Source organism: Callospermophilus lateralis, chromosome 10 (genome assembly GCF_048772815.1).
Source record: "Callospermophilus lateralis isolate mCalLat2 chromosome 10, mCalLat2.hap1, whole genome shotgun sequence".
Taxonomy (NCBI): domain Eukaryota; kingdom Metazoa; phylum Chordata; class Mammalia; order Rodentia; family Sciuridae; genus Callospermophilus; species Callospermophilus lateralis.
In genome coordinates, this window is record NC_135314.1 from 78,972,089 (window position 1) to 78,998,687 (window position 26,599).

General features: G+C 36.4%; 1 protein-coding gene across 1 annotated transcript in view; it reads right to left on the minus strand.

Moving 5' to 3' along the window:
- The window catches only part of Crybg3 (crystallin beta-gamma domain containing 3), a 110,824-nt gene that overhangs the window by 1,834 nt on the left and 82,391 nt on the right, over positions 1-26,599 (minus strand). The window contains exons 17-21 of the mRNA XM_076868751.2: positions 23,580-23,706; positions 9,350-9,489; positions 6,542-6,665; positions 1,850-2,008; positions 763-922 (exon numbers count right to left, since the gene is read on the minus strand). Coding sequence (XP_076724866.1) covers positions 763-922; positions 1,850-2,008; positions 6,542-6,665; positions 9,350-9,489; positions 23,580-23,706 — 710 coding nt within the window. The remainder of the gene's footprint in view (positions 1-762; positions 923-1,849; positions 2,009-6,541; positions 6,666-9,349; positions 9,490-23,579; positions 23,707-26,599) is intronic.

Genomic DNA, 26,599 nt, shown 5'->3' on the forward strand with positions numbered 1-26,599 from the left:
CACAGGTGCTAAGCAATTTCACTATTTTCACAAGCTTTTGTTCAGCCCACTACTTAAGTAGATGAATATGTCATTTACATAGTGGTCTGAAGTGAAAAATAGAGTTTGAACAGGCGTAGCCATTATTCACCTCAAATTGGACCTTATTATGACTCACATTGAAAAATTAAGAGGTATAATACGTGATTGTAGAAGCAGTGTGCCCTAACAATGCCATGCTTGAGAACAAACTACTTTGAGAGAACTCTGGCTGGATGTCAGGTACTGTGTTTTTGTTTCTACATCAGCAGAGGCTGTGTGACTAAAGCCAATTAAAGCAAAAGCCATGAGTAATATGGCCATGACCTTGCTGAAGTAAAAAACAAGGTTAACTAACATCTACCTAAATTTTAACTGAAGACTGAAGGACCTTGATGACTCAGGAGAAGAAGTTAGAGATGTTCCTTTTCAAGAAACAGATGACATTATGGTTTATGATGCTTCAGTTGAGAATTGTTCCCAGGGTTTACAAACATTACAGTTGCAAATGAAAATTTTACAACTTTACTAATGAACAAAAACCTAGTTTAAGACTTTGTTGTTGGGCTTTTCCTGCTTGATGCATATAGGGTATCGGTTTGTAAAAATAACTTTTTTTCAAGCATAAAAGCATAAAGGATCCTTTCCCTCATATATCAGAATGTCCTTTATTCAGAAGAAAGAGGTTTAGAACTTAAGCTGATATCCAGGGATACAAACATTTGCATATTATCAAAGGCCCACCTTTAACATCAAGGACAAGTTGCTCACTGAGATAAGAACTGATGGTTCCATTTTTATTCAGTCTCCATTTTTGCCTGAACTGTCCATGTTCAGTCCATAGGGCTACCTTAGCTCCAGGTGTGTCCCGGCCACCAATCACATCAAGACATGTATCACTGGCCTAGAAGCATTAAGAAATAGAATGGCAGTACCACATTATATTTGCTAACCTCAATTTAATAGGGCCCCTTTTCTTTCAGATAAAGAAATCATAGACATCTAAGTACCATGTCTTAAAAGAATAGCCTGTAGTATAATTTGAGTAAACATCTTAAATCTTTATGGCTGAAGGGAGGAGGTGGTACAGAAACTGAAATAGAGGTCCTGTACTTATTTTTAAGAGGGCATGTGCATTTGACAAAAGTGTTCAGTAAAGTTTTATTGACTTGGAATTAAATGTTAAGTTACTGTTAGCTTAAAATGTATTATGTTGATCTTGTTTTTCTTCTAAAAATACTGGATGTGCTGAAGATAATCCAGACAATAATTGTTTTTAGATGCTTTTCATTTTTGAAGCATAAGATGTATATAAGTCATTAGTGATACAATGAAACATGTTTTTAATTTTTTTTAACCTAATGTTCTGTGCTCCACAGTATCAATAATGAAGGGTCACAAAATAAATGAAACTAGTTTTCATTTTCTTAACATCCTCTAATAACAGCTGCTTCTACTACCACTTCATTATATATTTTGAAAACAAAGGAGTTTTAACATGTTTAGATTCACATAGCTGATTTTTATCTCACAAAAGCACATTGTCCATATTTGATCCAGTGACTTACATCACTGGTTTAAAAAAATAATTTAGGCATATCTATAGCATGTGATAACCATGGTTTTTCTCAAAACCTAAAATTTTTAGATCAAAAATTCTTAGTTGATTTTACTTATATGCTTTATTACTACACATAAAGTGTTTTTATGATCACACAGTGAACTATCTCTAAGAAGCTGCAGTTTCATTTATGCCAGTTAATTTAACTAGATTCTAGTTTCCAAACCCAAACACCAACAAGTAGGGTACTATATCAGTGGGGATGTTTACCTTGGATTTAAAAAGTCCTCGACAGTAATACCAGATCTGAGTATTCTTTCCACTGTAGGGAGAGATGCACACAGACATTGCCCTTGTGTCAGCTAAATTTCCAGTGACTGTCAGATATTCATCTTGGGCTCGGTTCTTTATTCTGATGTACACTGCAGGCTGTGATGGGAGAAAAAGCCATTTAAAAATAACTTTTCCAAGCTGGAAATTAATCTTTCCAAAGAAGGAAAGCTGTGAGGCAAAGTGAGAAGTGATTAGATATTTACATCACTTTCACTCTTATTTCCTTTATCTAATATGTATAAATTTATGTTTTCTATTGCTCCTGAGACTATTCAGCACAAAGCTGAAATTGTACAATCTAATACTTCCTGGAAAAAAGGGTAAAAGGTAATATTTTCATTCACTACAACTATGTGTGTGGCAAGAGGTAGGGCAGTGAAGAATTCAGGACTTGGTGGACTTTGCTCAATAATGTGTCTCAGCTGTGAGTAGGAATACAGGCAAGAAACAACCTACAAGACAAGAACAGTAATCAAACATTCTGTCTCCAGCTGTGATTAAATGTCAAATGACTACTGTGGAAAGTCTTAAAAAGCCCAGGTAGGCAGAGAACTAGAAGCTCTGGTAATCTCTCTTTACCTAGGACTTTTATATGTCTTCAAAGGAAGACACCAGGTATGTTTAATCACTACTTTGGTATTCAAAAATCGCATAACAAAGGAATTATCTCCTTGGCCTGGAACATACAAAGGAATTTTTAAAAATATATTAAATCTGGGAATACCACTAAGAATAATAGCTAATATTTATTGCACCTTCAGTATCTTGTCAAGCAATATGTTAAATGCTTTCTGTGTCATTATGCTAAGACATACAGAATTCTTACTGTAAGAATTAAGGGTAAGAGTTAATTATATCTGTAAGGATTGTAATCAGTACAACCCTTTCTGAAAGTATGGTTACTGACCTAAGTTTTACAAATAAAGTTAATGTAGATGTGGACCCAGATGTATCTGCAAACCCTTCCTGCTAACCAGCATGCTCCAAAGCCTATGCAGAAATGCAGTAATTATTCTTAAGACAAAGGGAATAAGACGAGTTTCAAGGGTGGCAGGGTAGGTAAGATGAAGGAACAGGGCACGTGATGGAAACTCAAGAAAAACCATTCTTTCGGGGCCACAATTTAGGCCTCCAGCTTCAATAAAAATACAGAATATCAACATTTCCTTCTGTGGTCAAGTGTTGGTATCTCAGTCAGAACCTTGGCTAAGTAATAATAAATGGTTTGGTAGTTAATAAGAGAGCACTTTCACTCTAAGAAATGTAAGTGCTAGGTAAGTGCAACATGGTATTAGGGTTAAGACCACAAGTGACTATTCTGCTTTTGAAACTTGTAATACATCAACATGAAGGTAGTTGAATTTTGGTAAATTGCTATCATGTTTCGCATTCCTCAAGAAATAAATATTCTGAGCATTTAAATTGGCAAACATAAGGATAAATTATCTGGTCACTTAGATCAAGTGAATATGACCTCTGCTTAGCAAAACGTTTCAAATGTTCCAGACCGCTACTTGCACATTCATACTGCAGCCAGAATGTAGTTAAATTTCTATAATTCAGCCTGGTCTCCCAATGCAGCTATTATTAATTCTAGAAGCTTAAGTATATCTTTATTACAGTTTCATTACCTTGTACATGTAAGAAAACAGGTATGACCTTCACAGATGATAGAATTCCAATTACTTTAGGACTAAGCATCACAGTTTTAATCAATTAAATCAAGCAAAGTACTAATTACCCTTATTAACACATGTGTAGTCTGACTCCTCTGTAATTATACTTAAAAACACTGATATGCATTATAAGTACCTTAGTGACTTCCTAATTCCCAACTTCAAAGAGGATCACATTTTAATTATTCCTGAGTTTCTAAATATGCACTAGAGCCACACCAATATCCTTGCCAATACGTTAAATATAGCCCCCCAAATTACTATTTTAGAAAGCCAGAATTCTCTTGCTGGGTTTTAAAGCTATGGCCTAAATAAACAGGGAAAATAATCTATTAAAATTTTTTGAAATTAAATGTTTAATCAGAACTTGACCAGGGAGTGCCTAAAGCACAATGCAGGAGGAATATACTTATTGTCAAATAACTTTCATGTAAAATTAGAGGCTATTATTCTTTTTTTTTTTTTTTTTTGATGTGGTACTGGGGATTAAACCCATGGCCTTGTGCATGCAAGGCAAGCACTCTACTGAGCTATATCCCCAGCCCTAGAGGCTATTATTCTAATTATTCTTTATCTCAGGACCTTGAGGAACCACCTTCCCCAGCATGGAACCACCATTCAAAAATGAGGACAATATTCTGTGTTAAACTTGCCTACTAACATATTTAAAACAGGATTCACATGATTATGCAGCTGGTAAAGTAAACAATTTCCACGTGTATCTTGCATTTTCCTTTAACTTTCCAATGGGATTACCCATCCATGGTTGTGAGGGGAATCAGCAAGATGCAAAGGTCCTGGGGGTCCTGGGGGTCCTGGGGTCCTGTACCATAGTGCTATGCCAGGAAAGTCATTAGTGTTTCAGTAACTTCAGAAAGGCACCTCTGGCTTGCTACAGGGCCATTGTGAATAATAAACTTAGAAATGAATGTTTTATCATAGCAATATGAGCCAGGTGTTGTATCAGGTCCTTTGTGTTATTAAATCCTCACCACACTGAGGTATAAGCAATTGTTGAACCAAGAGAACCCAACGGCAGTGGAAGCAGGAATGGTGTGTATGAAGTGTATGGCAAGAGAAAATCAAGTAGGTTAACTTTTATACTTAACATTGTGTCAGATCCTCACCTGAGAGCCTCCACACTTTGGACTATATGGTGGCATTGTAAATGCTGATCTTATTGGTGGAAAGTATAGTTGCTTAAGAACACTAATTTTAAAATATCACAGACTTGGTGTCAAATCTTGATTCTGACACTTGGATTACTAGTTTTCACTTCTCTGAGTCTTACTTTGCCATGTAGAAGATGGGGGTGACTGAACTGTTATCAGAATCAATTGAACAAGTGTTTCTAAGAGATTAGAGAGAGTTGATGGCATATCTACTTACTCACCATCATACCCCTGACGGTTTCACTTGGGCTTTCCACCTTCCCTGAGACTAAGCCCTATCAGGCCTTCACATATTGATACTTCTGTGATCAAAGTACTACCTGTGGCTTTTGATGATCATACACTGTCATAAATATTATTGCTTTGCATTGGACACGTTTTACCCAACAAAAATGTAAATGTAAAATGCAAAAATGTAAACCATACCAACGCAGAAACCATGTTATATACAACAGAAGACATCCTTATATCTTCCATTATATATAACATGATTTCTAATATTCACTAATCCAGATATACAGCCCTTGAGCTCTGCATACAAGGTATTATATGTGGTGATAGGCACTAGAGATGGAGTAATAAGCAAAATATGAATAAATATGCAAAGCCACTGCCTTGACTGGGTTTCCAGTAGAGTGGTAAGACCCAGTCCAGCTGTACCATGTGGTCATAAATGACACACAGTGTCCTATAAAGACAGAACCAGGCCTTTTAGGATTCTCATTTAGATTAGGAGAGGGGTGGGGTGACATTGGTGAGGACCTGACACATTGAATTCAGAGGGGTGACTAAGAATTAGCCAGGCAAAAAATGAAGAACATTCTACACAAAGAGTATAGCTTTGTTACAGATTGAGTGGGACAGCATTCTGCATTCTGGTGCATGTGGCACAGCTATGTGAGGAGGAGATCCTCAGAGCTGAGGCTGGGGAAGCAGGAGGTAGTCAGATCACAAAGGCCACACTGAAAAGCAAAGATTATATCCTAAGTGGGAAGCTTTTGAACAGGAGACTGACAAGCAGTAGGTGTGCAATAAATACTATTTTAATTAAATTGCCAGGATCCAACCCGAGTATTATGTAAGTGGGAAAAGAATCCAAATACTAAGAAAGTAAAACTGGTTTAGTAACAAAGTTCATTGTTGTGTCCACTGTTTGCTACAGAACTTACAGTATCTTCTTTTTCCATGAAATGTGAACATGGCCAATAAAATTTTATCTTTTTTGTCTTTTTTTTCCTTATGAAAGAAAATTTTACATGAATCAATGCTAAGATGAAATTCCTTTAAAAACAAATGAGTCAAAAAGAAACAGAAAATCTGAATAGTTCTGCAATAAAATGAATTTATAATTTATGGACTTTAATCAAAGAAAATTTAAGGATCTGAATATTTCACTAGAGAATTTTTATCAAATATTTAAAGGGGGAAATAATACCAATCCCACACAAAGTCTTTTAAAAAATTAAAGAAGAGGGAACATTTTTCAACTAGTTGTAAGATGCTAGTATTATCCTAACACACAAACTAGGTAGATGTACAAGAAAATAAAGCCAAAAAAAATCTCTAGGTTAATATTCCTCATGATGGTAGACACCAAAATAAAATTCACTGTGGACCTTAGATAAAATTCTACAAGTTGGATAAAATGTACAAAATCCTTGCCTACTAGTCCATTCTCCTTTCTACATAAATGAAAAACTAAGTACTTCAGATACTGTGTTTATGATATGTCCTGGCAGAAAATCAAGCTATTCTGGGTCTTAGGTTTCTCTGCACTTTACCTGCTTCATGGGACGAAGGGAACCTATGGTTTTCCATCTACTAAATGCTGTCCAATTTGGGATCTCAGTAGGATCAAGTAGAATTTGTCTCCCCAGGAAGTTGGGACCTTCATAAGCTATCCATCTGCAAGAAAGAAGCAAAGAAAATGGGGCACTACACAACAAAAGGCTATCTGTTAGTCAAAAATCTGCTATGATTCATATGAGCTCATTCTTTATAACTTCTAGGTTTGTAGATTTTTTTTTTTTTTTTTTAAACGACTATCAAAAAAAGCAGCGAGGTCTAGGAGAAAGCCTACTGGAATGGAGGCTGCTCTGGTTTCCAATTAGGATGCTGGGCTCCTGACTTCCAAAATAAATATATGGCTACCTCCAGCTCTGAAATTCTGTATTCCTTTAATAACACCAATACATTTTTCACAGCATTAACATCCAAGACAGACCAGACCATAACCTCCCACTATAGAAAAAACATGTTCCCACCTTTTGGTCATCCTCTCATGGTGGCTTCTCAGGCTGGCTGAAACCTATCCAGACATCTTTTTCCCTCCTTCAAACCCTTCTTACCTACACAAATCTAAATCGCCAGATTGGGACAAAGGCAAGTTAATACGGCCACAGAGAGGCTTAGCCTCTCCACCTCACAGATTCTTTTTTTTAATTATTTTTTTAAATATTTATTTTTTGGTTGTAACTGGACATAATATCTTTATTTATTTATTTATTGTTATATGGTGCTGAGGATCAAATCCAGGGCCTCCCACGTGCTAGGTGAGCGCTCTACCACTGAGCCACAATCCCAGCCCCTCACAGATTCTTTAAATGGGCAGAACAGTTTCAGTTAAGGAATTTAAGCAAGATTTTAAGGAACTGTAACTAATTATATCTTGATATTAATGAATTCCACAGGTGGAAAGGCTGTTTGGGATGATGCATTAAAACATGACCTTCATTACCATCCTAGATCAAAGATAAGACATAACATGGGGTTTAAAAAAGTAGAAGTCACTGAGGGTAAGTGGCTGTGCATTAAATGGTATCCTGTAAGCCATTTGTAGCCTAGGTAAACCTTTAGCCAGCCCTCACTATTTAATTTATATATACTAATTTCTCTTCTAGAGAATTTGGAATAGTAGGTAGATAATAATTCAAAAAGAACAAATAAGAATAATAAGGTAAAACACCAGTTTTCCAGAAAAGAGTAAAAATATAAGGTGAGAAAATTTCAGTGGTGAGTTAAATATCTATTTCATTTAGGAGTAGAAAAATATTATGAAAGTCCTAAATTGTAGTAATGCAAAATTCAGTTCAAATGTATTTTGTTATTGGTAAATGATATTGTGGAATCTTAAGCTTAGATACAATAAATCAATTTATTTTAATAGACATTAAACCTTGGGAAATGACCCAGAGAAGAAATTAAAACTGTTCTACATGTGACTAATATAAAAACCATTTACTGCAATAGTTGACTTAATTTTCAGTTTATACTCTGGTCTGTCTTGTTGACTAACCCCAGATATTTCAACAGTTGATTATCACACAATTTAAAAGCCATAAGAAATTAAAAATGGCCATTTTTATATTAGCCATCAAGAGTTGTATGTTTTTAGTTGATGTCTAGTATGAAAATATTAGCAGTGCTGATAGGAGGCAGGCTTAAATGCCACACTCTTCACAATGGCCTGAGAATCAGATTATCCTGGAAGCAAAGGGAGCTTCACCTTCAGAGCTGTTCACGTGCAGACCTCTCACAATTTTTGATTTTAAATATACAAGTTCATACCTAATTTTTGTATGAATAATTTTTAGTTTCATTTTCTAAAGGCAGCTTCCCAAATTGTAAAAGTGCAGGCCTTATCATCTTGGATCCACCCTAATAACCTAAGTGAATTAAAACACTGGCAGGCAGGCTAGGTCATTCCACATGTGTTATTGTCCATCTTATAAGAGGTGTCCTCCCAAAGCTCCTGTTAATGCAGGAATATTCAGAGGTAAATGACCAGATTATGAGAGCTGTAACATAATCAGTACACCCTAGTTTGAACAGACTGTCTGGGTGGTAGCTGTAGCGGCTGGGGCATGGCTACACAAAGTGGGTCACTGGGGGCATGCCCTGGAAGAGTTGTTCTTCCTTTGGCTCCTCCTTTGTCTCTCTGCTTCTAGAACCTCCCATAAGCTGAACAGTTTTCCTCTGCTGGGCCCTTCTCCCATGAAGTGCTGCTGCCTCACCTTTGGTTCAGACAAATGGAGTCAACTGTATAGGCAGGCTGAGACCTCTGAAACTGAGCCCCAGGTAAACTTTTCCTCCTCTAAGTTGTTCTTTTTGGATATTTTGGTCACAGCAGTGAAAAAGCTAACTAAAGCAATATGCAAATGAGTAACCTGGAGGGAAGTACTCTAGAATAAACATGCTGTCAAGTCAAAATGCAATAAAACAGTCTTACAAACAGTCATTTGCCGGATGCAGGCAATGGTATTCACAGTGAAAGCTGTTAGTTAAATGAAATTTCTCATGAGAAGAAATCAAGTTCAATCAGGGAAATCTGATTGACCTGCTCCATGACACATGCTCTGACAAAGTGGTGCCCTTTGTCTCCCAAGGGGCTCTTCCCCCAGACTACTGCATGCTGCTACTTATGGGACAACACAGTCTTCTCTTATTTAAACAGAAACTACTATTACTATATTAAGAAATAAAAGGAGTAAGAATATCATCAGACCAAAACAGCAACAGGGAAAAACCAACCATGCAACACTGTCCTAAAACAGTGATCAAATCAAACCAAGCTCTTCTCTCATACTTACAGTCCACTTTTTACCCATACAGACTGGGTATAGAAGTGCAGGTCCTTGTTCAAAACAGAGTTCACAGCCTCTTCAAGGTGTAACTCTCTTCCCTCACAATGTTCCAGAGCAAAAAGGCTGATTGAGGGTTCTTCAAAAATCTAACAGCCCAAAAAAGAGAAAGCATTACCATATGGAATAGCCACACCTCAGTAACACCCCACTCTGAAGGCAAGGCACCTTGCATCCGACAGTCTCAAATGGATGAAATTCACTGCTCTACCCACTGAAGATATTATAGTGAAGGCCACACTGGAGAGATTTGCTTCTATTAGTAATTTTTACTCACTATTTTAAAGTTGAAATTATCAGAAAAGTAATTTTCATAACTCAAAAAAGGAACACAATAAAAAGTTACGCCTGGTTCCAAATTGCATATTAAGGTCTTGTGGTAGTGTAACAGGTACCACATAACACTGTTGATGCCAGTGCTTTTAGTTGGCAATAGAATAAATATCAAATGGAACAGTACCTTCATTTCCCAAAATACTACAGAAGCAGTCACTGAGAATGGAGGACTTTAAGGCCCTATCCTCTTACATTCTTAGGAGGGCGATAAAAGGCAATTTAATTTAAAAAATTGCTAGAAGGCACAGGAAGAAAGGAGATTTCTCCATTAAAATTAAGTCTCCCCTCAATTCATCATGTCTCCCCTCAATTCATCATGTCAATTCATCATGTCATGCTAAGAAACTTAGGGGATGAGAAATAAAAACAAGTCAACATCCTAGTATTTGGGGCATTACTACCTAACAGCTAAATTAGGAGAATTACAGATATCATTAATGCAATCCAGGGTCACCACACACACACACACACACACACACACACACACACACACACACACCCTGTAAGAGTAGTCATAAGAAATCTATATTATTTTTAGCAGAAGGGAGAAGAAATCAAGGAAGCTTTAAGAATGTGGTGGTATGTGAGCTCAGTTTCAAAGGATACAACAGATCTGGAAGGCTGAGAGAGAACAGAGGGAAGGCACACTGTGCAAAGCAAGGGAGACAACTGCATGGATACATCAGATGAGCTGCAAGCAGAACCATTTAGTTAAAATACAGAGTCTGACGAGAAATAGAGTGAAGTACTTACACTGTCATATTGTGTACTGAGTTGCCTGCTTCCCCCCTACAGCAACAGAGCAGGTGCAGATTGTTGCCAGGGAAAGTCCTTGAAGGCTTTTGATATAAGGACTATGATTGTCCTGAAGTATCTTTAACTTAGTAAAGGAGAAGCAGTACACTAGCAGAGGGACTATGGTTGGGTCAAATAACATTAAATAAACCCTCAAAAAGCATCTTGCACTCAAAAGTGAACTGAAGATACACCTGCAACTGGAGCAAAATGAATTATCAAAGCGTTACTCTTTACAGCATTGTTTGGGATATCAAAGGATGGGGAATCATTTAAACGGCCACTAAGAGAAAACTGGTTGAATAAATTATGGTACATTCATAGAGGAATCCTGTGTAGCTGTAAAAAGGAATCAGGATCTCATTACGGAATGATAACCAAGATAAATTCTTCAGAGACAAGTGAGGAATAGTGTAGAATAGCATATTTTATGTGTTAAAATTTTGTAGTAAAGAAAAACTTATATATGCGCATGTGCACACACACACACAGCCCCACACACATATATACTTGTATATGCATTAAAATATTTGTAAAAAATAAATACAAAACCAGTATCCATGACCACCTTTTAGGAGGACAGCAACAGGGAAGACAAAGAGCACCAGTGGAATGAGTAGGAACAGTTTTTCACTGAATGCCTTTTGGTATACTTTTTGATTTCTGAATCATGGGAATATATTATCTACTTGGAGGTTTAAATTGTCAGTTATTATGCATATGTTGCATTGTGTGTGTGTTTATGGGATTTTTTTTTTAAATGAACCTTAGGAAACTTATCTGGCACCAACATAAATGAAGAATAAAGACAGAAATTCTGTTATAGCACCAGTAGACTGCTAGAAGATTAGAGACCAAAGAAAAAGAGACTGGACCTGAAATTCAGACCTGTATTGGGGGACAGAAGGAAGGTTAGGAAGAAGGGTATTGGAGAACAGAAGGAAAGTTAGGAACAGGGGATGGCCAAGAAAACCCCTGAACAATAGAGTAGACTTGCAAAGAAATGCAAGGAGTAAGTGAATAAAGAGGTAGAACGCTGTGGCTAGGAGCCTGGTGGTATTTTGACCTTTATGAGGAAACCAGAAGCAAAAACTTATCTAGCAACTAATAACTTATGTTTAGAGCTGGGTGTCTTCATTGTAAGATAAGAGGCAGGCTAAGCTTTTCAGGGACATTCAACCGTACACTGGACCTTTGGTACGGAGTTCAGAGGGAAAAGACCAGGCATAGAGTGAAGTTCAGAAACTCTCAGAAGCTGGATAACCACTGAAGCCTTGGGTGTAGGAAAAGGAGAGCCCAAAGAGAGCCCTCTACATTACATCAGTAAAGGAGAAATAAAGTAGTAGGGAAGAGTGGTCCCACAACACACAACCTCCAGCAATGCTGAAGAGGGGGTGACTGCAATAAAGCTGTCTGGGTTTGGCAAGCAGAGGCCAATGGAGAGCTTTATGAGAGCCACCTTGGTGGCATATCTGTACTGAGGGGGAAACCTGGGCTGTCAGGACCGAGGAGTAAATGGTGAGAAACTGCAGACAGGGTATACAGACGATTTTTTAAAAAAATTTGATGAAGAGAAGAGAAATAGGGCAGTGACCTCCGAACTTGCTCATGGGTACAGTGGAAAGTCACAATGAACAGAAAGAGACAGTTCCAGAGAAGGAATGAGAAGTCCAATTAACTGCTTCTTCAGAACTACTTGTTGGAATAGGTCAATAAGGGAAAGGACCACACTGGAAGGGATGAAATAAAAGCCAAGACAGGAAAAGGAAAAGGATGCTCAAAAACTTCCATTTAAAAATAGGAGAACATCTTAGTAATTTTCTCTTTATGTGGCCAAGGCTACCCTCTGACCAGAGGTCTTAAGCACTGTCCACTACAACTTTCTGCACCCTGAGAAATGGTATCTGCACTCTCCACTATGGCTGTCACTGGTCACTCGTGAGCATGAGCACAAGTGACCAAGGGACTGAATTCAAGTCATTGAATTGAAACTTAAAAATTCATGTATGGCTAGTGCCATGGCTCTGGATAGTGTCCTACAGATTGGGTGACACTGGGAAATAATGTAACAATCACCTTGAAGTGAGACAGTAAGCCTGGGGTGAAAAAGCTGCCCAGGAGCACTTCTCTTTCTCACAGTAACCATTACTGACTGGGCAGGAACAGAAACGCATTACTAGTCACTGAGATACTGAGTGATCACAGGCAAGATTAGGCACCTCGACTGCTACCTGTGAAATAAAAAACTACCTGTGAAGCATCCCATCAGTTCATAGAATAAATTGGAAGTGACTGAAAATGAGGAGACAGTCAGAATCCATAGGATAAGCTTTTGACTTAATGTTGGATTTTTTCCAACATCCTCACCCTCAGGCTTTTAAAAAAAAAAAGCATTTCAGCTGACCGCTACACACACATTGACCTGTGGTGATGTTTGTGGCCCCTGCCTGTCCAGATGCCTTGCCTTTCTTCCCTTCCTCCAAAAGTCTCTAAAACTTTTTTTTTTTTCCTAATTCACTTGACAACAAAATCTGACCTGAAAAAATAGATGGCTGTTTAAATATTTAATCCAATCTGTGTAGCTATGCATTTAGTTATGGAGTTCGTGCCAGAACTCGGCTGAGGGTGTTTTCTTATATACTACATTACCATGTAATATTTAAAAAGTTCCAAATCTCAAAATACATTCAGACGAGGGATGGCAGAACTGTCTTCACTCATTTACTCTTTACAATTTACTATTAATGTAGCCACTACTGCTACCCAACTTTGCAGATGAAGCATCAAGACATGGGTCACACAGTTAGTGGAAGAGCTGGTGTTTCAGTCTAGACACTGTGGCCTTAGAGGCTGTTCTTAACTCCATGCTACTGTCCTGAAGTGTTCTAGGTACCAATAATGTTATAATGCAGATTATTTCCAATTGGCAGGTGTGATGAGCACTTGACCTCATTGTGCTCAGCTGGTAAATATCCAGGATCCATTTTATTTACCTTGCTCATTGGCTAAACAAATGTATCTGCCATCTCAGTTTGAAGCTCTGAGACCCTGGTACAAATCCTCTGCTAGAATAGACTACATTTATATCAACACATCTTCAATATAACTGGATAAAAATTTTAAATCTAAGTTACTCCTAAGACTTTAAACTAGGCTGGAATTGTGGCTCAGTGGTAGAACACTTGCCTAGTATGTGTGAGGCACTGGGTTCAACTCTCAGCACCACATACCTATAAATAAATTAAAAAATCATCAACAACTAATAAAAAATGTTAAAAAAAAGACTTTGAATACTGTTCAATTCCAAAGAATTACCAAACTGTGCTGCCAAAAAATTATTTAAAATGATAATAATTTAATTGAAGGCTCAAAAATCTCTAAAACTCCAATCTTAAGTTGTCAAGGTCTGTTATATTAAAACAAAATCCTACAAATGCCTACAGGCTATCAAAAAACATAAGCGTTGCACAAAAATATGAATTAATCATTGTCTGTGAGCTGTTACAATATTATTAAGCACTTATGTGCTAAAGGTTTCATAGGCACTGGCTCATTTAATCCCCACATTTTAGAAACTTGCCCAGGGTCACTCAGGTAATAATTATTAATGGTGGAATCAGGACTTGACCCAAAGTCTGTCAGACACCAAAGCAAACTCTTTACAAGGAACTATAATTCTTCTTACAAAACCTTTCATGTGGTTTAGAAAATCAGTTTCAAAATAGAACTATCTTTCTTAACTGAATTTTCTTCTTTTTAAGAAATATTGTAATACATTTTAAAAAGAATAAGTAGCACAGTATATGACCATGTGCTCTAGATCTTGAAGTATTACATTTTAATTTTACTTCATTTGTATCATATTTATTTTTAATTGATGCATAATATGTACCTATTAATGGGGTACACTGTGATAATTCAATATATGTATATGATTGCAATGAGAAAATCAGGGTTATTAGTATTTCCATCTCCTTAAACATTTATTACTTGTGTTGGGAGCCATTGAACTCCTCTCTTCTAGTTCTTCATAAAACATATAATAAATTACTGTAAACCAGTCAAACATATATGAAATTTTGTATCCAAAAAAGTTTTTGTTACCAGGGATTGAACCCAGAGGTACTTAACCACTGAGCCACATTCCCTGCCCTTTCTTATATTTTATTTAGAGACTTAGCGCTTGTTGAGGCTGGCTTTGAACTTGAAATTCTCCCACCCCAGCCTCCCTAGCTGCTGGGGTTATAGGTGTGGGCCACTGTGCCTTGTTGTATCAAAATTTTAAATAAATAAAACATACCAAATATAGTAAAAAAAATAAGTCCCCTCTTTGCCCTTCCCTCCTCCTTTGCCTTTCCCTAGAGGTACCCACTATGCTGAAGTTGCTGTGGCTTCTTCCAGCTCATATTTTTATACTTCTATTAATGGTTATGCATCCTTTGTTTTTAAAATTTCCAGAAACATATGTTACTCTAACAACCTTTAGCAATCTTCTTTTTCTAATTGTGTTTCAAATTTACCTGTTTGTGTAACTAGCTTTCCGTTCCCTACTAATCATATGCTTTACTGCTTTTTCTTGCATGAATGTGCTGTGGCTTGTTTCATCCATCAATGCTGCAAATGCTGCCCTCATTTCCCCCCATTATAACCGATGCTTCTTTCACTAGCTGTACAGGAATAATCCCACTTCTCTGCAACTAAATCAAATTTTGGTATTTTTAAATGTTTGTATGTAAAGTAAGGTAATGTTACCTTATTACTGTTTTAATTTATAGTTCCATGATTGCTAGTGAGGTTTACCATCTTTTGTAATGTCCTAAGCCATCTTCTTCTATGAACTATTTATATTCTGTCAAATTTCTGTCAATCTAAAAATGGATTTTTAAATTGAAAATCCACAGATTTTTTGAAAGATTGTTTGAAAGAGCTCATTTTAAATTCTGTACAGTAAACTTTTGTGAGTTATCTGTACTACAAAGATATTCTCTCAGTTTGTGTGGCTTATTGTACGTAGCAGGCTGAATAACCCCTCCCTACACCCTCTTCAAAATCCTAATTCTGCAAATACGGTATGTTATCTAACACAGTAAATGGAACTTCAAAGAAAGATAAAGAATTACGGATCTTAAGACAGGGACATCAGTCTGGATTATTCAGGTAAATACATACAGCTACAGGTATCCCTGTAACAGAGAGACAGGAGGGTCCATAAGAGTGAGTTTGGAGGGATGCACTTTGAAGATGGAGAAGGCATACTGTCAAGAAAAGCAGCTGGTCTCTGGAAGCTGGAAAAGGTAAAACCAACGCATTAGCCCCTAAATATTCCTAGGGAGAACTTGGCCCTGTTAAAACCTTCAATTTACCTGCAGGAAGATCCATTTCTGGCTTCTGACAACCATAACTATAAGGTATTATATTTCTGCTGTTTTAAGCTAGTAAATCTGTAGTAATTTTGTTACATCAGTGCTATGCTCTGAATGTCCCCACCAAAACTCATGTTGAAATTTGATTCTCAACCTCAGGCCCTCAAAGGCTTGAACCTCAATCCAACTATGGTATTTGGAGGTGATTAAAGTGAAATAAAACCATAAGGGTGCAGCCCTAAACCAACAGGACTGTGGCTTTATAAGAGGAGGAGGAGAGACCTGAGCTAGGGAGCTCAGTTCCTCTCCCCATGCGATGCTGTGCGCCGTCTTGGGGTTCTGCAGAGTCCGAACCAGCAAAGACAACTTACCAGATGTGGGTGTATCTTGAACTTTCCAACTTTCAGAAGAACCATAAGCCAAGTAAACTTTTTTATATATAAATTACCATGTCTGGGGTGTTCAGTTATAGCAACAGAAAATAAATTGGGACAAACAGCAACAAGAAACTACTATGCTTTTTCTTACTAACCAATACTTTTGGTGTTTAAAAGAAATTGATCCTATTTCAAGATCATTAGAATAGTTTCCTATGTTTTCCTTTAAGTTGTAAGGTTTACTTCCCACTTTTAGGTTGTGTTTCAAGTTCAGTAATGTTCTAACTATCGTTTTCCATGTAAAGAGCCAACTATACTAACACCATTTATTTAACAGTTCATAATAGCTACATTGTAAGGTTCTCTGTGTCATCTTCCATGTTTTGGTATTATGTAAGGAAGTTTCTATGCTACTTACCCTATTCCACTGTTTCACAGGTCTTTCCTTGCACTAGTATCCAAAACCTTAATTATTACTGCTGCATAATGTCTATTTGCTAAGATAATTAATCCTACCTGTTATCCTAAAAATTATTGTCATGATTCTGGACCCATTCTTTTACAAACTAATTTTAGGATAATTAGCTACTAATTGTATGTGTGTTTTCATGCTTTATCCACCCCTACCACCAAAATAGACAAAAAGTTGTAAACACTTTGGAAGTGTATTGATTTGGGGGGAACCATACCTTTGAAATTATTGTCTTTTCATCTAAAACACAAACTTACTCCACCTTTTATGTACTTTTGATACAGCTTTTATAATTTGCTTCAGAAAGGGCTTATTGTCTTATATTAGGTTTATTCCTATGTACCCTATAGTTTAATTGCTACTTTTCTTGTATCTATCTACTTTAAGTATGCACATTAATCCCAATAACTTATTTGTAGATGCTCTTGACAGTCTTGTTTTTTCCACTATACTTTTCTTTTTGTTTTTTGTTTATTTCAATCTTATAAATTGACCAGGACTACAGAGTACTGTGGAGTACAGGTGGTGATAGCAAAGACCTTTGTCTTCTGCCTGAATTTAAAGGAACTGCTTCAAATGTCTCACTAGCAGGGGGATGTTTACTGTGGATTTATGCTGGTGTTCATGTTCACAATGTATAAAATCATACTTTTGATGATATACGGGTTCAGTTTAATATCAACTAAATTCTTCTACTCTTTATAAACTCACAGCATCCTTTTGCTCTAGGGCTGGATTTTAAAGTCTTCCTATATTTGGGGCTGTGTCTCTTATTCAGTACTCTTGCAGAGAATGAATCACTCTTGTTAACTCTTATTACACCTCTTAAGATCATTTATGTCATCAGTCATAATTTCATATTCAGGTTTTCTACAGTCTCTTGTTATGTTTCTTTGACTCTGTCTGCTTATAGCTGCCAAGATAGGATTATTACTTCAAAGAAGGCCAAACTTCTATGCCAAACCACCATAGAGACATCAGAGAAGCAATGTGCAGACTATTGCTCCCATGGCAACACAATAAAAGCAGGTTACCCACACACTATTGGGCCAATATTTATTATGCCTTACACTGTAGTTTGAAGCATTCACTTCCTTCTTGGATCAATCAAGAGTTGCTTAGGTTTCCTGCTCTCATTTATTATGTACCCATTATTCTTTTAATATCTAGTTTGACTTTAAAGTATTTCATTAGTAGCTGCCAGCTGTAAATTATGTTTTTTGAAAAAACAAACAAACAAACAAAACACTTTCCCACCCTCCTCTGACTTCGAAATCTACCAGTAGGACATTATAAGTAGATAAGATACAAGTCCACTGCAAGTTCAAAGTACAACCCCTCTTATGGAAAGAACTGAAGTAGACCAACAAATTGTATACAAGTACTGCTTACATAATTTTAGGCAAGAATAAATTAGCTTACTTAGTGTATTTATTAATGGATTCTTGACATCTTTATGGGCCATGTGCTAAGCAGAGGTGACCAAAATGTGAAAGAATTTAAGCTACAAATAAATACAGAACTTGCCTTAAATGACTTTACAGGTTCCATAGTTGTGATAAAAGTAGAAAGTGAAAAGCATCTTGAGATTCAGTGAAAGAATATTCAGGGCAGATAAATATCACTTCAAGAAACTGTCTCAGGAGGCTGAGACAGGAGGATCACAAGTTAAAGCCAGCTTCAGCAAAAGCAAGTTGCTAAGCAACTCAGTGACACCCTGTCTCTAAATGAATAGGGCTAGGGATGTGGCTCAGTGGTTGAGTGCCCCTGAGTTCAATCCCCAATTACCACCTCCCCCCACCCCAAAAAATAAGAGAGAGAGAAAGAAATGTGGATCACTGAAAGGTCCTTTGAATTAGGTCTTAAATGATTAAAAGAGGAGAAAGAAAAAAAGGTGTTTTATGTTTCCACATAAGCCATACAAAATAAGAGATAGTTGAAGTAAGGCATTGGGAGGGGGCAGTGGTAGCTTTGTAAACAGGACACATGAAGGAGAATGAGAAATAATATTGGGAAAAGTAGGTTGGACTTGACCTTAGAGTCTAGACTTTATTAGAAGGTTATATGTCCAAAGCTGCAAACAGGAAGAACTGAAGAAGAAAGGGTCCAAAGGAATAAAATTAGTGAAAAGACAGAATAAAGCTCTATACTTAAGATAATGGAAAAAAACATTACATAGACACACACACCCACACCCACACCCACACACCCCTCCATCTCTATCCAATGCTTAGCTACTAATTGTGTGTTAGAAATCGTGAAAAAGGTAGAATCAAAGGTGAATACTAGTTTTATGAGTAATAGCAAATGTATTCAACAGAAATAGGGAATAAAAGATGAATAAATCTAAAAGGGAAAATGGGATACTGCTAGTACTTACTGAGAAAGACCCACTTGGAATCTAGGAATGGGACTCAGGAAATAGTAGACTTCCTGCTTACTCTATAGATCTGAGAATCATGTGCATTGACAGAGGAACAGAGGTGAGAGCCAAAGTTATGATAATGGAAATTTCCAGGTACAAGAAAGAAAAGGCCAAGAACAGATCTTTGGAAATTTCTATACTTTGAGGGTCCAGGAGGAAGAAGACATTTGAATTTGATGATAGTGGGCTCACTGTGCTATGTAATTCTCCTTTAATTTTGTATTAAGTAGTTAGCACAGATTAGGTACCCAGTAGTGGTTAATAATTTCGGTTGAATAAACAGATATGAAATGCATATTCAGTATTGTTCTCATTGGGCAGCATTAATAATATCTTTGGTCAAGTAAAAAACCCTTAAACTTCCTTTTCCTCAGTTACTAATCAGTTCTCTTTTTCTTTCCTGCAATTTGTACTCATACCCTAATTTTCACCTCTGGCCTTTTGTCATCTTGTTGCTCTTTTACACACAGTATGATTAATGCTAAATATAGAAGTCTTTGGTTTCAGACCCAACAAAACACTTAAGCTTCAGTATTCACTCCCTTTCATCTTAAAAGATCTTCTTGTAACCGGTGTTAAGCACAGTTAGTTACCAAAACAAGGCTGGTTGAAAACCTTAAAGAGAAATAAACTAATAGAAACCCACTCCCCAATGGTTTGAAATTCATATTTAGTTGTATAATCCAATGCATAATTTTCTGGAAATATAATCATGTCTTATAAAGATCCTGATGAAAACCTTGTTGATTTCATTATTAGGCCACTTAATTTGATTTTACTTTTCTCAAACATAGCTCCATTGAATTTCTCAAAATAAAATTAACCAATAATTTTATAATTCCAAATGAATTCTAAGAAGGGATTATGGACCATATTCTGGGGTAAGTTCCTCTACTGGTCTACCATACACTTCATCTGACAGCCAACAAACTATCGTCATGCTTTCACTAAAAATTAATCTCAACAATCTTTTTCTTTTTCTTTTTAAAGGAAGTTAGTGCTTTTACAAAGGTAGAAGGAAGAATATGCAAAAATTATTAAAATTTCATTATCTCTGATAATCTCCAAAGTCTGGTAATAGAGAACATGTTATGAGTTCAATACATCTAAGGTAGATCACATTATTCTTTGAATATATTTACTCTGTCAACTTTCCCCACTGCCCAAGAAGTAGGGAGGAAGAATCTGTTCCCCTGTCCCATTAATATTGGGGCATGATCTTATGACCTGCTTTTGAGAACATAATGTAAATAGGCAAATAATACTGTAACTGAGCAGAAGTTTCTGAATTTGAGAGTCTCTCTTCCTCTAACTGCCATAAAAATAGGTATGTCCCTAATCAGTGATGCTCCCATCACCTGATTCCCAAAATATATAACAAATGTACCTAAAGACAACTGATATCCTTGAATGGAAGCCAAGCCAACTCTCCAGCAAGTTGCTGAGACAAAGAATGGAAAATAAAAATGCTGCTACAAACCACTGATACACTGGAGAGTAATGTGAAAGCTAATATACAATATTATTTCTTTGGGACATGAGAAACCTAGGGCTAGATAGATTCTTTCTCATGTCCAATCAGAAATATGACTACGATACTTACTTGCAGCAGAAGTAGAAGCTGTAGAGGTTTTAAAATACCTGTTATACCTTTTTTTTTTTTTTTAACAGATACACAGAGGCCCAGATAAATTGAGAGATTTTCCCAAGGACACATTGGTAAGAAACAGAGCTATAAACAAGGCCTCCAGCTCTTTTCACTGTGAAATTTTCACAACACTGCAAATTATGCATCCAGGGACCTCTAGAACAGTAACATCTATCTGCAGCTACAGAAGTTAGCCTGGAACAAACTGTCATTTGTAAAACATACAGATCTTGTATGAAAATGAAGTCTTTAAGATCCCTTAATATTATATATTATGACACTAAATGGTAAGTCATAGCATGTCTGGTAATGCTGACAGCAGGCCACATCCTCAGAATCTTCAGTTTTAACTATCTAAAGCAAAATCAATGAATAAACTTATACATACTCAACCAGACAGAAACATTTCTGAAAATGAATTCAAAATCACACTGGGTCATGGCATAGACATTGGTGTTAACAATGTATAGAAAAAGGTGTATGAATCCTAAGTAAAAATACAGAGGGCAGAGGATGTAGAAGAGACCAGAGAAGCAGAATAGGCAAAGAATGTCCTTTAATACCAAGGGAAAGGAGATACAGAAGCTGGAGAATATAAGCAACTAAGACCTGGGAAGCATACATCTCTTTGATAGGGAATGTAAGCTTATTTCAAGATATGGAATTAGAATTCACCCAAATCTTATGCTCAATAAGCTTCTGATGACTATTTCAGTTTCCCATGTTTTTCTATAGAGGCAGAGAAATCCATAGATCAGACTTCTCAAGCTTTCCAGTCATTAGAATCCACTTAATACAAATTATTAAATTAGCCTTCTGTTTTACACATCAGTCTCTCTGGCTCTGGTCAACTCTTCAGGGCCTTCCAGGTAAAGTATAGTTATTTTGCCAGGGTAATATAAACTGGTGAAGCCACTTTGAGGTCAATCTTCAGGTCTTTGCTGTGACGCCCAACCTTACTTTATACTCCTTCAACTCCAAACCCATTGCCCTAACTTATCTTCAACAAAAAACTTTCAAAGACTTAAAATATACCAGGAAAAAGCATTAGGAAATATGCTGCCCTTTCAAAATTGAATGTCCTTCCCAATAGGCACCTTTACCTGCACTGCCTAGATTCCAGAGGACCAAATCCAGGGGTATACAAATGTAAGCATTCCTCTCTGTAGTTTTCACTCCAGATTTAATTACTCATTTTACACTTCCTGAATGTAAAATAATTTTAACTCTTCAAAGGAAAACAGTAGTGCTCATTAATTTTGACCCTGTTTCTAAATTGCCTTTCCTAGAAATTTAATTTAGTTCACTTAATTAAGAATCCTACAAACTCCTTTCAGGAAGGTACTTTATATTTAGAGCTATATCTTTTGCTTTTAGAGTTAATAAAAAGTAAAGATCTGTCTATTGATCCAGCTATTGTAAGTTACTTTCCCAGAAAATCTGGACTATGCCTTTTTCAACTTTATTGAAATCTACAGACACTGACCAGATCACATTTTTTTTTTTTTAATGTTAGTCTTCCTCTGATAGGAAATAGAGTCATTCTTTCCAACATGGTAGCTATTGGGCCAACAAGAAAGACTAAGGACTCTATTTTTATTTTTCTTCCACAACTAAGTTGCTATACTTAGCCTGATACCAAAAATATTCTATCCAGGAATTCCTCATGAAATAGGATGAGACTGCTTTGGTTGAGATCAAAGAACCAGAGTATGGCCATTCTCCCTGGAATCAGCTCTGGCCAAAAGGTCTGAGTCATACCCACTATTATTTAGTGCTTACAGTCGGCTCTGTGTGAATTGCAAGTTTGGACCAGACATGCCCCAAGATCATCATCATAATTAGCTGGAAAATGTCCTGGATCTTCCCTGCTTCCTCTGGAAATACACCTTGGAACCAGGAGTATTAGAGTGGTGGTTCTGTTTTTCTCACATTCTGAATAAATTTTTTGAAAAGGAGACTCTATTTATTCTCTAAATGTGGGCCTCCAAGATAAATAGATAATTCTGCATGCACTGGGCAGAAAAGCCCTGGTTCCCCCAAAGGCTCAAACAATAACAGTGGTAGCCCATGCATTAATGTAATTGGAAAGCTGAATAGCAAGTTGCATGTGACTTATCTAATAGAATAATAAGGTAGTTGGTTATTATTTTTATATTTAAGTAGCTAAAACAACTATGGTACTAATAGCTAAGGTTGAATTGACTGAATTTAGTGTTCACTTATGTACTAGGCATTTTAAAAACATATTTAATATTTAATGGTCTTTTGAACTATTATTTGCTATAGATAAGAAAATAAGAAACTTTGTAAAATTATTAACTTGAGATTTATATTATTCAAGTTTTGAGTTTTACACTCCCGCTTAAAGAAAAGGAAAATATCAATCACATTTTGCTTAGATTTCATGAGTGAACCTCAATTTTATAACCAACGAGTAAATTATTCATATTTTATTATTTCTTCCTATAACATTTCCTCCAACTTCACATTATCATTTATTATTCAAGGAATTAAGCCCTTTATGTACACTATTTTATTTAGTTCTTATAATAATCCTTTGAAGTAGGTATTATTACTATCTTTCCTTTACAGATGAGGAAGCTGTGGTTCAGAGAGATGAAGCAATTTGCCTAAGGTTACATACATGGGAACAGATGGAACTCGGCTCAAATCCAGGTCTCTCAAGTGCCCTAAATACTTACACAATTAAATTGGACAAGAAGGACAGTCTCATAATTATGCATTCAGCAAAACACTTACATAGTCAATGGGTTTGAGGGATTTGACTGTAGATGTTGGGCAGCCACAGGAAGTAAGGTCAGCATATAGGCCTTCTTCTAATACACACTGGTTATAAAAAACGCCCTCTTGGTAATATAGGAGCCAGCTATAAAACAAGCAGTAAGACATTCCATTAAATTATATTCAGTCAGCACTGTGGACTCATCTTCATGTTGTGGAAACTGGGGTAGAGCCAGGACACAGAAGTTGTGGTGTTAATTAGCACAAGCTAATAAAACTTCTGCCACTATTATTTAAGGATTGCTTACTTCGTGCCAGACATGAGACTAGGAACTTTACATACATTTTTTGATTGTGTCCTTATTCTTTGAGTTAGAACATATCCTAATTTTTATAGGCAAAAACCCTAAGTATTAGAAAAGGTTAGTTGATTTACCCAAATCCACCCATCTATTACTTGATAGAGTTAAAATTTGAAATGAGATATTTGCTTTACACTAAAGAGAGTCTTCATTTAGTACTTTCAGGTACAAATCCCTAGGATCAAATTATGGGGATGATTAAGTACTTGAATAAACTATAACTTCTTTTGGGTAAACTAATTTTCTGTATCTTACTGATGAGCTTATATGAATAAGCCTGGATGAATGCACGGAAAATCTAATTGGTTCTTAATAATTCAGTTTTGATATGTAAGTTCTAGCCCTGTATCTTAAGATCACCAACTGTACTAAATCTAGACCTTTAAATGTTCACAGAAATGTTCTGACATTAAAACTTATTGTCATGGCTTCTATGTATTAAACATTTCTATAAAATTTATCATCATGTGTCACAGGTTTGCAATGTGCTAAGCATGATGGAGCCACATCCTTCATGAATATTCCTTTAGTCTTTAAAAATCTTTTGGGATAGGTACTATCATTATCCCTCCTTTTCAGATGAGGAAACTGAGGTTCAGAGAAATGACCCAATTTGTCCAACATTACAAAGCTGGGAAGTAGTAGATCTGGGGCCTTAAATCCAGGTCTGAAAAAGCTAGGTGCTCACACAATCTCCATGGTTCCTAATTTCTTTTATTAAGTTATAGTTGTATATTTCCTATATTGATAGAGACATGTGGGCTAATCTGTCCTAGATTTTAGTATCAGGAGAAAAAGATCTTCCTCCAAAACAAACTTCAAAGCTTCTTTTCATGAGAAAATGAAAATAAATATCTCTTCTAAGATATTCTTTTTCATCTTAATAGAGAAGAAACTCAAGCCAACTAATGATAACAAAATTATTTCAGTTCCTTAGTGCTTATTTTTCTTTCTTACTAAAGAGTTGCAGATAAAAATCTCTCTATATATAATCATTAATTACTTTATGTGTTTTAATAATGTAAAACATTTCCTGTTTGGAAGTATAAAAACTAACAAATAAAGGGAGGTTCAGAGCAGAAGAGATATAGGAAATATGAAAGGGAAAAGACTACTCAAATTAGGTTGAATTTTTTTTTTTTTTTGGCAGTCAGGTAGAGGGTACTGGGGATTGAATTCAGGGACACTCCACCACTGAGCCACATCCCCATCCCTATTTTTTTCTATTTAGAGACAGGGTCTCACTGAGTTGCTTAGTGCCTAGCTTTGGCTGAGGCTGGCTCTGAACGTCGTGATCCTCCAATCTCAGCCTCCTGAGAAGCTGGGATTACAGACATGTGCCACTGTGTCTGGCCCAGGGTGGATCTTTACCAAGGATTATGGTTTGGGTTGAACCTTAAATGATACATTTGGAATAGTGTTGAGCAGAAGTCACAAAGTGACTTCAAGAAGGCAGGCAAGTAATGCAAATAAATAGTGTACCAAGGTGAAAAAACAGTAGGAAATAAGGATAGCTATGGTACACTGGGAAGCACACACATCCCCCCCCCCCCCGACTTGATATCGGCAACAGTCAAAGGTGAAAGCTTTCTCAAAGTCTTGGAATCTGCTGTTTTTTAAAAAGGGACAGTGGAAAACAGGCTCTTCTGAAATAATATATCCTATACCTAAGAACTGTTAGGAAGAAGCTTTTATTAATGTACAGACTGAACAAATAACATTTGCTGGCTACATTCACCAGAAACCTACAATCTTTGATATAGAGCAGGGGTCAGCAAACTGTAGCCTGTGGACCAAACCTGCCCTGGCATCTGTTTTCATACAGTCCATAAGCTGAGAGTAGTATTTACGTTTTTAAGTGGTTTGAAAATTTAAAGAAGACTATTTCATGACCTGTAAATATTACATACAATTCAAATTAGTATGCATAAGCACTGTTTCACCAGAGCACAGCTGGGCCTACCCACTGGTGTCTTCTCCATGGTTGCACCTGTGTGACATTGTTACAGTGGCATTACTGAGTAAACTGGGGCAGAGACTACTCAGCCCACAAAGCTGAGAATATTTACTATCTGGCCCTTTACCAAAAAAAAAAAAAAAAAAAGAAAGAAAGAAAGAAAGAAAAATTGCTAACTGCTGGTACAGAGCGTAAGGAGGAATACAAATAGCCAACTAAGTGTTAGAAGAGGGGAAGACAAGAAAAAATATAAGAACAGAATGGAGAATGAAGAGGGAAAATGAAACTAGTTGATGGCAAATCCTGGAAAAGGTATGATCTGACTGGTATTAGAGAGTGACTATGGGAATTAAAAATCAGAAAAATATTAAACTGGATTTTGGGACAATAAATGGGCTAAAATTGGTTTGTGATAAATACTAGAGACAAGACAATAGAACAGGGGATGACTGGGAGACTCAGTCTCTACTGGATCAGGAAAGGAAGGAAGGAAGAATAAAGATATTTTAATAGATTATTCAGCAGATATTTGACAGAGATGCTGAACTGTATACTTTGGTTAAAAATGATAAGCTTTATGGTATGTATATTTTACTATAATAAAAAAATTGAGAGACTGTATTTCAGCCTTGAGTATGACATACAGTTTCATATATATGTGAGAAGATTTAATATGTTACTGCAGCTGGTAGAATATAGAATTCAAAAGGGGAAAAAAC